The 15,435-nt window shown below is 41.9% G+C and overlaps 1 protein-coding gene across 9 annotated transcripts in view; it reads left to right on the top strand.

The window, feature by feature from the left end:
• Positions 1-15,435, top strand: part of LOC111580207 (discs large homolog 1-like protein) — a 127,937-nt gene that overhangs the window by 44,525 nt on the left and 67,977 nt on the right. Inside the window, exon 1 of one of the 9 annotated variants that reach the window (XM_055015720.1) lies at positions 2,967-4,241. The exons of the other annotated variants lie outside the window; for them this stretch is intronic. Within the exon in view, the coding sequence (XP_054871695.1) occupies positions 3,972-4,241 (270 nt within the window). The 5' untranslated portion in view covers positions 2,967-3,971. Of the gene's footprint in view, positions 1-2,966; positions 4,242-15,435 lie in introns of those variants that run through there. 9 annotated transcript variants of the gene reach the window in all.

The following is a 15,435-nucleotide window of genomic DNA, read 5'->3' as shown; positions in this document are numbered from 1 at the left end:
CTAGGCTATCTATCACTAGCCTGGCCTACCTGTAGAGGATTGAAGGGCAAATTTGGCTCTCTCAGCAGTCGAACATTAAACATGCATGATGTGTGCTTTTATTTAATTGGTTCTGAAATATTAATAGAGTTGGCATTCACTGGCTGACATTTGACTGGGGAGAGAGAGAAGGAAAAAGTGAAAGAGAGAGAGGCACATTAAGGGTTGTGATATGGCCAGTGTGTCACTGAATTGTTGCTGTGTCAGCAAACATGTCAGTGCATTGTACTTTCTGTTATGGTGGCTAGCTGCAGACAGGCTGGTTATTGAAGACGACTGGGAGATGCTAATGATTTGGTTCCAGTTGTAATTTATGCATGCTACAGTGATACTGTAGATTTTTACTGTGTGCTCACACTGCGGGGCAACATGATTGATTTGGTGCTCTATCCTCTCTGATTGTTGGTAGTGCAGGATGCTCAGGTTGCATCAGTATAGTGTTCTGAAACCGTAGGTTTTTCTAAGAGACCATTTGTTTACTAGGAGGTTATTCAGTGGTGTCAACAGCTTATGTTTTATGTTGAGTCTTGAATGTATTCATTTGTTTCATACTTAACTAATTGCAAACTTCATTACACATAGCCGATGTACTGCTACTTAGACTTAGTGAGATATACGTAGGTCACACAGATGTACAAGATAGGAGAGCTAGGGATCTACAGCTGTGCTTTAGATTCTGTGACACTGCTCTTGTGACACACATAAACTGTATAAAGCATATGTAGCCACTGTTATGTAACCCATTGGCTTCAACACTGTTGTTCTGAAGCCTCAAGTTTCAAATTTGGTCGCTGCCATCTAAATCAGATGTAACAAGCAAGAAATGGATCTGGCTGAGAACTTGAGGACAGTACACATTGTAATACAGCAGCAACAATTGTAAGACACTTCCATGTGGACTTAACTTCTCAGACCCAGAAAACACATCTATTCTTCATTCACAGCCTTTGGTGGCACAGTGGAACTTTGTGCTAACAGCTAACATCAGCATGCTAACGTGCTCACTGCTAAAATGTTTTTGACTGAATGTCATAAAATCCTCTGGTGCTAATAGGAATTGCTGCAGACAATCAAACATTTTTACGCAGGAGAATTATTGATTGTCCCCACATGAGCCAAAGCATCCAGGATAGATCATAGGAAATGAAAGTTTGCAAAATAGACTTGCTAGTGGTAGGTGTATATACAGTCAAAGGGACAATTTCAAAGCAACTTTGTTATTTGCAGAACTGTTAATATCTGGGGGCTGCACAGTGGTGTAGTGGTTAGCACTTTCGCCTTGCAGCTAGAAGATCCCTGGTTCACGTCCCGGCTTTCCCGGGATCTTTCTGCATGGAGTTTGCATGTTCTCCCTGTGCATGCGTGGGTTTTCTCCGGGTACTCCGGCTTCCTCCCACAGTCCAAAAATATGCTGAGGTTAATTGATTACTCTAAAAACTGCCCGTAGGTGTGAATGTGAGAGTGTTTGTTTGTCTATATATGTAGCCCTGCGACAGACTGGCGACCTGTCTAGGATGTCCCCTGCCTTCACCCTAAGTTAGCTGGGATAGACTCCAGCCCCCCGCGACCCTAGTGAGGAATAAGCGGTGTATAGATAATGGATGGATGGATGGATGTTAATATCTGTAGTGCTTGCTGTTGCGTTTTTTTGCAGCTTGGCCAGTTTGTAGCCTTTGTGTATTCAGACCATATTAACTACTGGTCACACAAGTCCTGTGCAGTGTCAGGAGATTGAAGCCAGATTTTGGGGGATGCTACTTTGAAAATCCTCCATTAATCTCACCCACTATATCTCACTCTTTGATATAAACCAGGGTTCTTCATGGAAGACTAATAAAAAGCATAAGAAATCTCTGTGACATCTATTCAGATCTTGGGAAACCACACATTAGTCAGCCAGTACCAGGTGTATTTCAGGACACGGAAAGCTGTTGCCATAGATACAGTTCCCAAGGAAACACAGGAAGATGCTGTGACAGGGGTCCCGCTCCACCTGTGGCTAATCCTTCGGGAGGCTAAGGTAACTGTAGCTATCTGTACGCCTCATACACTAGTGCATGTCACCTAGAATAGGTCGATTTAGTTGTAGCAGTGACGTAGTGAAAGCAGCTCTGAGTTACCCATGCACGCCTACCTTGCCTTTGGCCCAGATGTTATAGCTGATTGAATGCTTGCTAAAACCTGTAGGCCTTTATGCCATGCTTGAGAGATGCTGTGAGGACACTTGCTAGCCTGGTTGCCTCTCCTCTCCTCTCTCCTGTCTTCTCTGTTCTTTTATCTCAGTTGGTGCCCAGCAACAAGCCTGTTGTTTTCCATTCTGGAGTCATGCTCTATGCGTGTATGTCTGTGTGTGTCTGTGTACGCCTGTGCGTGAGAGTGCACGAGAGAGTGAGTGAGAGTGTGTGGGAGAGCTGGGTGCTGCAGTGTCTGGAAACAGCCTCAGGAGAAGATCTCTCTCTCTCGAACACAAACGCACATGTAAAAACAACAAACACATCAACTAATGCATGCATGTACCTTGACACGCACACATTCTCATAACCCTTGGTGCTCTGCTTCAGTGTGAATTGTTGCTACTAGGCAGGAATTATTGCTACTACACGTGCACACCTCAGCACACCTACATGCACACATATACACAAACACTTATCTTGTTCTCTTTGCTCTTCTGTGGCATTAGGCTGTGTTCTACCTTGCCTCCTTGTCAACCTGCAACAGGCATCATTGCTTATGGCTATGTGTGTGTGTGTGTGTGTGTGTGTGTGTGTGTGTGTGTGTGTATTTGGAGTAAGGGGATGGGTGGTGGGGGGCTCTGTTGTGTCATTGGCTGACTGGAATGTAGGGGCGTGGCTTGTACCAGTAATAATATCTGACAGTGAGGGAGAGAGAGAGGCATCGGGTTGCAGCTCCAATAAAAGACTGCAAAAGACAATTTGCTGAAAGACAAGCAGAGAGAGAGAGAGAGAGAGTCATGTACTAAGAGAGACGAGAAGAGAGATTGAGACTTGGAGCAACAACAGAGATGTAGGAGGTAGGGGAGGAGAGACAGAAGAGTTGCAGAATGATTCTTCCGACCATCCACCTACTTCAGATGCTCTCCTCCTCGCCTGCATCCTTCCACCTCCCTCCTTTCATCTGTCCAGCCACCCATCACTCCCTCCCTTCTTCCTTCCATATTTAATGGGAGCACACACAGTGACAGAGGGGAGATTGACTGGTCATCTCCTTGGATTCACAGAGAAGGAGGGAGGGAGGGAGAAGGAGGTGGGGTGGGAAAAGACAGAGAGAAAGAGTGAACTCCCTTAAATAATCAATCCTCATATCCTGACGTTGCCTGGCCCACACTCCCCCTCACTCTGTCTTCTCTCTGAAGAGAGGCAAGAAAGGAGCTGAGGAGAGGAGATTTTGGACTTCCAGAGATGTGGATGTTGGACATTTCTCCTGGCTAGAGTGAAGATGGGATGATGGAAAAATGGATGGACAACAGAAGCAGACGGGCAGATGGATTGATGGGTGGACAGATGCACAGAGACTCTGACAGACGGACTGATGCTCAAACTCTAAGAGGACTCTGTCTACCTGCCTGGCACTTTCTACCTCCTCCTCCAGCTCCTCCCCCTCCTCCTCATCTCTCCATCTGCCAGCTGCTCTGTCATTCCTGGGGGAGCAGAAGAAGATAAAAGGGAAAAGAAAGAGGTATTATTAAGGGAAAAATTTTGAAGAGAAGTTAAAAATATCACCAAAAGCTGTGCAATCTTCAGAAACTGGTGAAAGACAAGAGCCAAGTTGGGCTGTATATGTGAAAGCAACGTCTTTAGAGCTGGAGAGAGAGCAAAGCCACAGAGGAGAGAAACTGGAGATGAAGCAGCGGAGAAGCGCTACGACATAAACTCTATATTGTCTGTCTAAGGGAAGAGGAGACAGCAGAGACGATGAACTATATTTTTGGCAACAACACCCTGTACCCCCGCAGTGCAAGGGTAGGTGGGACGTCCGGGGGTCAAGGGGCGGGGCTAGGAGTCAAACAGAAACTGGGGCCCAAGAGGGGCTCTTCGGAGGAGCTGGCACCTCCCCACACCTCCTCCCCCTCCACCTCCTCTCCCGCCTCCTCCTCCCCCTCCACGTCCTCCTCTCGCTGGCAGCAGCTGCTTACGTTCTTCTCCAGGAGGAGTGCCTTCACCGACTGTATCACTGCTAGCCAGGTAACACACGTCACAGACTGTGTGTGTGTGTGTGTGTGTGTGTGTGTGTGTGTGTGTGTGTGTGTGTGTGTGTGTGTGTGTGTGTGTGTGTGTGTGTGTGTGTGTGTGTGTGTGTGTGTGTGTGTGTGTGTGTGTGTGTGTGTGTGTGTGTGTCTGTGTGTGTCTGTGTGTGTGAGCGTGCATTGTGCTTGAGGGATGGTAGGGGATCAGGGTGGGAAGCATGTAACTTAACCTGAGTTTTTGTTGTGCGAGTGTGTATCTGTGTGTATCTGTGTGTGTGTGTGTGTGTGTGTGTATGTACACAGAGGTGGTCATTACGTTCGCAAACATTCTCTAGTTTCAGTTTCTTAGCCAGAACAGGGAGGCAGTCAGGGGCAAGAAGCAGGTTTTAAATTGAAGTTGAAGCAGCTCTCTGTTTGTGGTTGAGATTTTTGATAACGTTGTCATGGAAATGAGCTCTGGCATAGTGTATGAGACCCAGAGAGCCAGTGTGTTGCCATGGCAAAGCCATCATTTAGCGAAGCATTCTCCACACTGAAAGTCCACGCTGAAATCACAATTTTACCATGGCAAGGCGTGGCGTCACTGTCACCACGTGTGCGATGGTTATTTATTACATCATAGCAACATGAGCCATAGAAATATGAGTGTCTTTGAATTACATCGATACCTTTGAAATCAAAGGTAAAACAGTCTTTTTAGTACTGTGTGAAAGACCCCCTGTTTTTTTAAATGCTAGAAGTCACATCATTAGTGAAATAAACAGCCAACACCATGGTTGAATATTTCCACCTTGAAACTGCAGTGTACTGATGGCAATCTCAAAAATGCAGATCCAGGCCTCAGGGGTTTCATACATAACAAACCTAAGGAACAATTCCTGTCAACTTGCAGGGTGGGGCTTCCTGTGTCACTATTTTGCGTTAGAATTGGTGTCTGGTTCGATCATGTGTAGCTAAGTTGTTTCAGTATTACTTCTTGCTGTTTTGTACAGTGGCATAGTTTTACAGTGCTTAAAAAGAGCCATTTGTGAGCTGGTGTGCTCAAGCTACAGCAAGGAGGGAAGGGTGCATGGAGAGAAAGAAGCAGGGGCTTCATGGTTTTGTTAAATGTAAACCATTTTAAGGGAGGAGTGGCTTTTCTTATGGCAAAACTTCTACATATGTAGCTTTGATACCTAAAAATGATTTTGGGGAGTTTAATCAATCAGCAGAGAGGGGCTTTAATAGTTTTACCTTAAGTGGTGGTGAAACAGCTGTACCATCCTCCAAATATAACTACACTTTGCACTTTGTTGATAACAGAGATACAATGTAAAGACCATAAGAATTGTATTAGTTTGTATAGTTTCCAATACCAGATGAGAACATTAATCATAAAGACTAGAAGAGGCAGCTTGAAAAAAAAACTCTGTCTTGTTAGAAATGTTATGAGGACATTTCTATTCAACATAAAGAGATGTGCACATGAAGGCTGCACAGAAGCATTTAATAGTCTCGCACAGACCTATCTGCACAGTGCTGTGTCAGCACTGGAGAATGGTTTGACTGCACCTTATAATGATTCTGTTACAGAGAGAAAATGAGCAGTTTTTTTGCATTCCTTTAAACCACTTACAGTAGTCTTGGGCGGTGCTTAGCCCAGAATGCAGCAATAGTGCCCCTGCAAAGTAGTGATGGATGAAATGTTTTGGAGGTGACTTTTGCACACAGGGAGGCGTGCACTGTCATCAATATACCTCAGTAACTTTAAAAACCAAGCAGGCCTAAATTGATGTCCAATACAAGTCTTCTTCAAACCTTGAAATTTTGAGCCTGGAGCTTATGGCTCAGAGGTTGCATTGTTTTTTTTCCAGAGGTGAAGGAGTATTTGAAAGCTGAGAGGAAAATGTGTGAAATGCATGGCAGAAATAGCGCGCTTACACTTGAAGTCTACATCCAGTGAATCAGAGTACACATTCAGCAACAAGACAAGATCAAACAGTGGTTAACCAATCCAACGCCACAATTTCTCTGTTTGACACAGTAGGTCAAATAATGTATATGCAGCTCCTGTATTGTGAGGTCTATAATAGACAGTAGGGCCTGATAATTATATATGCATATTGTGCTGCAGTTCTGCTATTAACTTGTGAATTGCAAAACTAAACTATAACTCAAAACCTACACTATTGCAGTCTAGTATGGTGGAGCTGCTGTGCCCTATGTGTCAACTACAAACCCTGCTTTATGTCCAGTACATCACCACTTCCCCTATGTTGGCACAACAATGCTTATATATAGAGTGAGGGCATTTGACAAATCTTGACAAATTTACATAACATATTTACATCAATTTATTTTGGGTGGAGATTGAACGAAAGCATAGAATTATGTTCCCTTCCTCACAATTTCTATTTTCAACACAAAGAATGTGCCGCACTCATAAATCATTAACAACAAAGTTAACCAACTGGAGGCATCAGCTTGCATAAATCTCTTAACAACCAAAGCAATCCAGCAGACCGCAAAGAACCCACAAGGGTGCTTGTTGAATCATGATGATTTTCACATGGAGCCGCTCAGATGTTGACAAATGCTGTAGCCACTGTCTGCAGTACATGTTAAAATTCATCTCGCTTTACTATTTCCATAGAAATACAAAAAATATTATGAAAAATGTTTTGCATAAATTGCCCTAAGCACATTCCAAAAGGGCTGATGCCCTTTTGGAATGTGCTTAAGGCAATGTGGATGTGGTCAGATTTAGGTCAGTTTTAACCGTTTAATCCAGTGACTCAACTCTCAATATTGTGTAAATAACAAAGCCCTTTTCTGTATAGTAGACTAGTTTACTGTACAGACCTTTTTCACCTTTCATGTGCATTAAAGTGTGCGTCATCAACCTTTATGTTCAGGGTCTTGCTTATTAATATTGGATGTTTATATTTAGGTGCTGTGTCTTCGACTCAGCTCTCGGAGAAGACCAGTTTTCTCTGAGGAGAAGCTGCCCTGAACTCTGGGCCCATTAGGAAACTGCTGCTGTTAGATGATGTGATTGGCCATTAGTGAGCCCAGCCCCAACTCCACCTGCTGATACTGTGTATTAAGCACGAATAGAGCATCAGCTAAATTTGTGCTTGAACCTCAGGTCAAAAACATTGCAAAAATCATTTGGTTAAACACTTGTGTGCTGATGTTGCACTTGTTGTGTTTGTGCCCAGTTTCTCAGAAATAGGGCCCCAGTTAAATTAATTTTATCACCATGAGACACCTGCATCCTTAAACACATACGAAAACCAATAATGTACACTTGTAACAACTTTTGGCACCTAAATTACACTGTTGTAGACAGTTAAGTGAAGTGTACCTGTGCAGGGGACTGCTCTGGAGCCCCTGGAGTTTGTTGTGATGAGAAGGAGGCTGCACAAGCTGCTAAACGTAATAGAAAACACTACCCATCTGGCCTGCAAAATACTGGGAAAAAAAATTCTATGTTCTGTGATTGCAGTATGAAAAATACAGAATTTTCAGCAGATGACAAATAATAATTTGGAAAGAAGTAATCATTTTATAATGATGTGATTTTGTAGTAGAGTATCTAAATGGAAAATGAAAGAAATAATTTTACAAAAAGCCCAAAAATGATTTTTTACTTTGAATTTTTTTTTAGTGTAAACCATTTGGAACATTTCTCATAGGGTGTATGTCTGGCAAAGGTATTTGGATGGCATTCAGGTCTGGCTTTGCAGTCATCATACAGAGGTTTGTAGTGCTAAGAATAAGGCTTAAAGTAAGAATTTTCAATACCTGAATTCAGAGCCCCTCCCAGAGATATAAATAAAATGTAACCAAAAAGCCTTACTTGCTTTTGTTTATGAACATCTGCTTATCAGTACGCCCTACAATTTACCAATGTTCCCTAAACGCCTCACATGCAGGCAACAGTAGATGCTCGCCAGGTGGCTGTACACAGAAAAACCTCTAGTCTCCCAACACAGTTACTGTGTGTGACCAAAAATAACTTTGAAAATAGTTAAAGGTGTTTTTTTGTTTGTTTGTTTTTTTTATCTACATGGGATATTTGAGCCATGTTTTTATGAGTATTTAAGATTTCTGTATTGCAGTCAATCATGTTTCTTTAACAGTCTGAAGCTAAAATCATGGTCGTTATTAATATTCAATTAATTATGCAGCTGTACAGCTGATGTCGCACTTCTTTTTGGCAATCAGATCTTTCTATTCTGTGTTTCTCTCCAGTTTGTTGGGGTCAACAAAACTTGTGTCTTGTAAATAAAATTTAAATAAATAAATGAATAAATAAAACTATGTACATCCAAAAAACCTTTAAAATCAGTTACCAATGTTCTATCAGACAGACTTCTCTTGTAGATTAGTCATGGACAATGACAATATGTAATTTCTTTCTTCACATTGCACCTGCTTCAACTTGCCCACTGTGCATATGACCACAATGTAACACAATAGGATGCTAAAACAATATACAGAGAGTCCATCTATTGTACATAACACATATTCTATTATTAGAGTATTTTTAATTGGTTTCAGCAGATCTGTATGGGAGAGGACTCTGCCGTTATATTTAAAGCATTTTGTAACACCATATTATCATAGCTACTTCTTAGTTTGATTTCAGAGATTTTTACATATATCCCTATGTTTTCTTGTTTTGCGCAAAACATTACACTCTTTTTTTGATTGCAGATGACAAATAATGAATCCAAACCTGCATTAATGATCTGAAACTCCTGAATGGATGCAGTGCCACTCTGTGTTCCATCCTGCAGCTCTTTTACAGTTGTCTGTAGATTTACAGCTCAGCCCATGGAAAAGTTATCTCAACCCCTTGCAGTAATCATATTGGCCAGTGTTTTCACGAGGTGTTGCCATTTTCCTGTCTAAGGCACTTACTGCATGACTGATAGGCCATTATACTGAACACACACACGCAGCTGTTGGCGCTGTTGATGAGAGAAAGAGAGGCTATTTTTTAACTCAATAATGGAAGTGGTTTGAACCAGTTGATTTAAGTTTCATAGCACAAATCATAAATGTGCCGTGTGTGTGTGTGTGTATTCACCTGCGAGTGTTCAGGGTCATGGCCAGATTAGATTTTGATGGTTGAACTCTGGTACCGGGGAGGAGATTGATGTTCACCAGTACATGCATATAGATATTCATTACTGTTTAATAAAATAATTCAACACTTGTCACTGAACTTTAATCGTATAGAGAGAAACAATATGACATTTAGAGGTTTGGAATATGTTAGCTTCCAGATATAGTACTTTATGTCACTGGACAGCATTTTGCTGCAAACCTCTAATTTGCTGCCAATACTGATACTGATGCTACATGCTGTTAGCCCACCAGTACGTCTGTCTGGTTAGGTGGCATCAACTGTAGATTCTCGTTCAGTCGTGTCATTGCTCATCAGTAAACAAATATGATCTCTTTTTAGAGTGCAAGGGGTTTTGTAGCACGTCTCTGCAGAAAACAGAATGCTGAATTTATGTTGCCACAGGAACTCTGTGCAGCTTGGCTAGGTGTAGGGCTGCAGCTTTCGATTATTTTAGTAATCGAGTATTCTATCGATTATTCTGACAATTGATCAAGTAGTCAGATTCTGCACTAGGCATGCGCATTACAGCATCAAAAGCGGAAGTGAGCGTGCTGTGCAACAGAAATAACCGTCCTGGACACATATATAGTATAGAACAGGGGTATTCAACTAAAACTCAAAGCCATGGGAACCCCACATGTATTTAGCATCACTGTAACCATGACAAGTGAACACTATATCAGCTGCCTGCTGACGATCACATGATTGCGATCCTACTACAAATCGACCGCTGTGGACTTATCAGTCTGAAATTATACGACTAAGAAGCCTTGGCTGAATTATGCGCTCTCTGCCTGCTAGTATGGACTCAAATGGAGCTGGATCTCAACGTCTTTCTAAGACCCGTACCCACTCTACTTCCCATTGGCTAGTGATAATAGTTTTATTGAGAGCAAATGCTGCATTCTCCTCATTTTTTTTCGAGCCAAATGCTGGTGCCGCACACCGGAATTCCGGCATAGTGCTTGATTACTTACAGAAAACATACAATGTAGGTACGTGTCCACTAGATGCGTTTTCCTGCATGTAAACGCGCCGCATCTGAAAATCGCACACATTGTGGACAGTCACTATTGGGCCACAACATTGTCACATGACAGCGCTTGAGCTTCAGCAGGCCACTACGTGGTCACGTGACTAAACTTTCGGCTTGACAGTCAGGCAGATGCGTTGGATAAACATAACAGCTCAGCCGCAAACTTTTTCTTTTGTTTCAAAAATATTTAAGGGGAAAGTATTTCTGAAAGCATTTGAGGCGAGAAATAAGCTGTACAGTAGCTGAATCTGTCCCTGTTTTAGTTCACTGACGGCGAGTTTAGACGACAGTTTAGACCGCGGACTGGTTGGCACTCCTGCTGTAAACAATAAAAAAGCTGTGCTGGTTAAAATAGAAGGGTCCCGTCAAATTTAAGGACCCGGTTTATATCGAATGAAGTCTGGGTCCGGCCTCGGACCGCAGTCTGCCATTTTGTGACCTGGGGTCCAGGATGTAGTTGATTCAACGAAGCTTCGATTCAGAGAAATTTGCCTCGAGGAGTTTTAGTAACCGAATTACTCGAATAACTCAGAGAATCCTTTCAGCCCTAGCTAGAAGTTTAGCATATCTTATGGTTTAGAGTTCCTATCGTCATTGTAAGTTTAGCAGTCTCAATAATCACAGATAAAGGGTTAACCTCTCTTTTACAGTGTTTTTGTTGTGGACACAAACAGCGGTCCTCGCTTTCTCTCCCCCACCCTTTCCTTGTATAATTGATGAGTGGTAAAGCAGAGGTATGAAAGTCATCCTGGCTCTTCTGAAAGAGCTCTAAAAGCCTTAAAGAGGTGTTTAGTGGTCACAGGAAATGGGTGTGGAGAGGGATGGACAGAGGTGGGGAGGGAGCATAAAACACTGAAGGAGAAAATTAGTGATTAATTAGGACTGTTAGAGAAATCTGATACTATTATCTCATGCCCATCAAGAAAAGGAATGATAGGCAATCTGTCATTTTATCAAGACTAGTTATGAGGTAAATAATATTATATCAGTTTATCAGATATTCCTACAGATAAAGTATCAACATCAGAGGCAGTAAGAAAGTGGGACTAGTGGAACTAGTTTAGTTTTACTCTTTGGTTTTACACTGAATCATTGTGTGCAGTTTGCCAGTGTTTCCATTTGGCAACAGAAAAGTTAAATTTATCACGGCAGATATCAGTATTATCAAAAGTGAAAGGTGTAAAACAATGAGTAGCAAATCTGCAGTTGCTGCTAGAATGAGTTCTGGAAATATCAGCAGTGTATTTTGGGCATTTTGAAATGGAAAACATGTGGGAGCCACGTCATTAACACTCAAACTGTACTGCATTAGTACAGTACAGTTCAAAGTACTCTCCCCAACACATACCCCACTCTTGTAGAGAGTGGCTCATTATCCTCCTCCTGCTCAAGGAAACTTTCCACTCTCCCAGTGCCTCATGGGACACCACTGTGCATGTATAGGCTTCACCAGCTTTCACTGTCGATCTTAGATCTGTTGTTCCAGTTTTACCACCCTACCATGGTGACATCACCTTACTCTGATGGGCAGATAATTGCACAGTTTGGTGCATTTGTTGTGAGTTGCATACTGCGCCCATTTATACTTGTACACTGTGAAGCTTCATCACAGTTTGAGGCACAATATTAGAGTGGGCACAGTAATAAACTGAAGTAAGTTGTATTTTTGTGAGTCTTCACACCATAACTGTGAATTTCACCTCCCACAGGCTTCTTAGTGCACTCAGAGACTATACATCATCGGCACATAGAAATGGAAAAGTGCTACAGTACAGGAGCAGGGAGAGAGTTAGGATAATTTGCTATGCCCTTGCATTTATTTTACAGAAACGCTCAAATTTGCAAGAAAAGACAAGACTGCAGTGCTGTGGTACTTGCAGAAAACATACAAAGTTATCTTGAGACCGCACAAAGAACTCTCATTCTCGTTGTGACATGACTGTGCTGGGCTCACGTCATATGGGAATAAATGTTGGAGCCACTTGAAGGTTAAAAGCAATGACTTGGAAACATTAACGTGCTCAGACTTTGAAACCCTCAAGGCACCCTGACTGACGTGTACTGCCTGCTTCGGTTGATTCTGATCAGCTGTTACGTGCGAATTTCGATGTTGTGAGCTGCTGTGTAGAAATTGTCTCAACAAAACAGCCACGTTATTTGTTTTCTTCAAAGTGAATCAGCGTATTTCTAAGTATGTGGTAGGGAACTGGATGTTCTGAGGCTACTGTACATGTCCTATTTTGAATAAGCGCTGGCAACATGGAGATGATGTCATCAGTGGGTGGGGCTACTGCAATTGTTTACGATCGGGATCAACGTTGCCCATGGTGACTAACAAGCTGTGCCTCTTGTGCTGGCCAACACTGCAGGTGGCATCAGCTGTTGTCATGGTGATCCTGCTACGCTGATCACCAAGAATGTGTGTTTGTGTGCGTGCATGCAAGTGAGAGAAAGAGTTAAGGAGGAGGAAAAAAGAGTACATGAATGTGTGCGCATAAAGTTGCAATCTTAATATACACTTGTTCGCACTGTACCCACTGGTACACACACACACACACACACACACACACACACACAGTGTTGTAGTAGTGCATTGGGTTTGTGATGCTTGAGAGTGTGTGAGGTGTTGCGTCACCTTCTGTGTGTGGGATGAAACTTGCATATCAGCTTTCTCCCACACACACACACACACACACACAGATGTCTCCACACAGGCAAACTCTCTCTTCTCCCTCTCCATCAGTCTCCTACCTCCAGCCTGTTCTCTGTCTATGCTGATATAATCAGCACAGATTAGCTGGCCACAAGCAATTACTTAATATGACCACTAACTAATGAGGCTGAATACAAGATAATGACATCTCCATCCATTCTACTGCAATTACTACGGCACTCTTTCACACTGCTGATGGCTTGACCTATTCACTGCTACAAACTTGAGAACTTCATAACTAGATCCAGGCTAAGTGACGATTGAGGCTTGAATCAAAAGCTTGCTTCTTTAGAGCATCAGGTTTTGATGTTACAGCAGCAGCGTTTGCTTGTATGGTATCACCAAGCAGAATGATTTTAGTGCCTTTGTCACGCACTAACACATGGATGTGCTACAGTAAGTGAAAGGCTCATTGCTATACTGTACAAGGCACAGATTCTCATTGAAAAAAGCTATTGTTGCATAGAGAATACAAGACAGCAAACAGCAAACTTTATACCATGTAAACAATGCCATCCCTCTTGACCTGTAATTGCTGTGCGTCCTCATTTGCCAATCAGCGTTTCTTGATTAAAATTAAAGTTTAATGGAATGTTAATCTCCGGTGTACAGTGACACAAAGGACAGCCAGTAATTCAAAGGTTAAGGAGTCTCACAGAGGAAGTGCTTGGTCACACTGACAAGTTGTGCAATGTATGAAATGTTTGTGATGAGATCTTTCATATCAGTTTGAAACAAATGTGCATTAAATGTGTCAGCCTTAGTACTGCTTGATTTATACTTCTGCACAGAATCTATGCTCTAGCCTGGAGTGCATCTCACCAGAAATATAACTGCACAGGAACACAGACTGCAACATCTGTGAAACACCATGTAAATTTGCACAAAGATCATGCTTTGTGAAGTATAAATGTGAAATCTAATATGCTTTTATATTTATAATTTATAATACTTTCTCATAATGCAAATATTTTACCAGTGTAGCCATATACTGTTTTGTGTGGAGTCCAACTTGTCTTAAATACTTGAGCTCTTGCCAGAAGCCACTGACCACCATAGAAGTCTTTGTCATGGTGTTCCACTGCTTGCTTAACTCCATAATGCACGGAACTACCCATATGCGTAACGTTTCGTGTCATTACAATGTCAAAAGCACAAATTAACTGAAGTCTTCAATGTTACCAGTAAGTTCCTCCTGGTGGCACAACCAAGTATTATAACTAATGTCCAATATTTTATTTGACATGCATGTCCTACATCCTGTGCCTTATTGGTTAAAGATATTCTTAATTAGGTAAGTGATGAACAGCAATTACATGAACACAACAGCTGTCTCTGAATCATTAACAGCCTTAACACAGATGCACCAACACAGAAGTATGAGGGCTCACAGGTGCAGCATGGATTCTACTAGGGCTGGACCCGAATATCCGAATATTTGGTCGTGACGATGTTATCCGAATATTTATTTTGAGATCCGAATATTCGGATCACTCATCCCCCTAGTCGGACGATGTCACGCGATCGGTATTCGTCTTGTTAGTTCGCACGATGTGTTCCCCTCCCCCCGTCGGACATTACGATATGAAGGGATCCCAATATTCGCCGCGAATATGCGGCTCCTTCCTCCGTTTGCCCATGGCGTTGGATGTTACAGAGCGAACCGAATATTCCGATATTTGTCATTAATCGGGGCCGAATATCCAGAGCCCAAGAGCTGCTATTCGGGCCAGCCCTAGATTCTACACATTATAGTGTAAGTTAAATTATAAGTCAGTCTTAAGGACTCAAGTTACAAATGAAACTCGATATCATCTTGAGATGGATTCACATCAGAAATGATACCTGTCAACATGTTGATGCTCCAACTGATGAGTTCTCAGAGAGAACCTTTATTCTGACCACATCAACACTAGGGCTGTCTCAGAATCAGAATTTTATAAGCTGAATTTGGTTTAGCCATTCACAATGATGATTTTAAGATTTCTTCTCTTATATTATTTCATATAAATATAATGCTGGGATACTATCTGGATTTGTCGGATTAATGAGGCAACACATGTATTTCTGTTTAGTCAAGCTGTCTACGCCTATTATTAGTTTTACTTCAAATGGGTAAATGAAAAATAACATTAACAAATGAAACAATTCAAATATAGTCCATGGCTTTGCTTGCTATGAAATAAATGACATCTCTCATTTCTATGCTACTTTATGAGCAGTAATTTGTCATGTTCATTGTTGCTGAATGTTATGCTAATTCTTTAAAGGAGTTTGCATTTAACTTTTTAAATAATGTTTAAAAGTTCAAAAGGCTGCAATGC

The sequence above is a fragment of the Amphiprion ocellaris genome, chromosome 2, assembly GCF_022539595.1.
Source record: "Amphiprion ocellaris isolate individual 3 ecotype Okinawa chromosome 2, ASM2253959v1, whole genome shotgun sequence".
NCBI lineage: Eukaryota > Metazoa > Chordata > Actinopteri > Pomacentridae > Amphiprion > Amphiprion ocellaris.
Note: the sequence above shows the minus strand (reverse complement) of the source record. Positions and strands in the feature narration are given on the sequence as shown.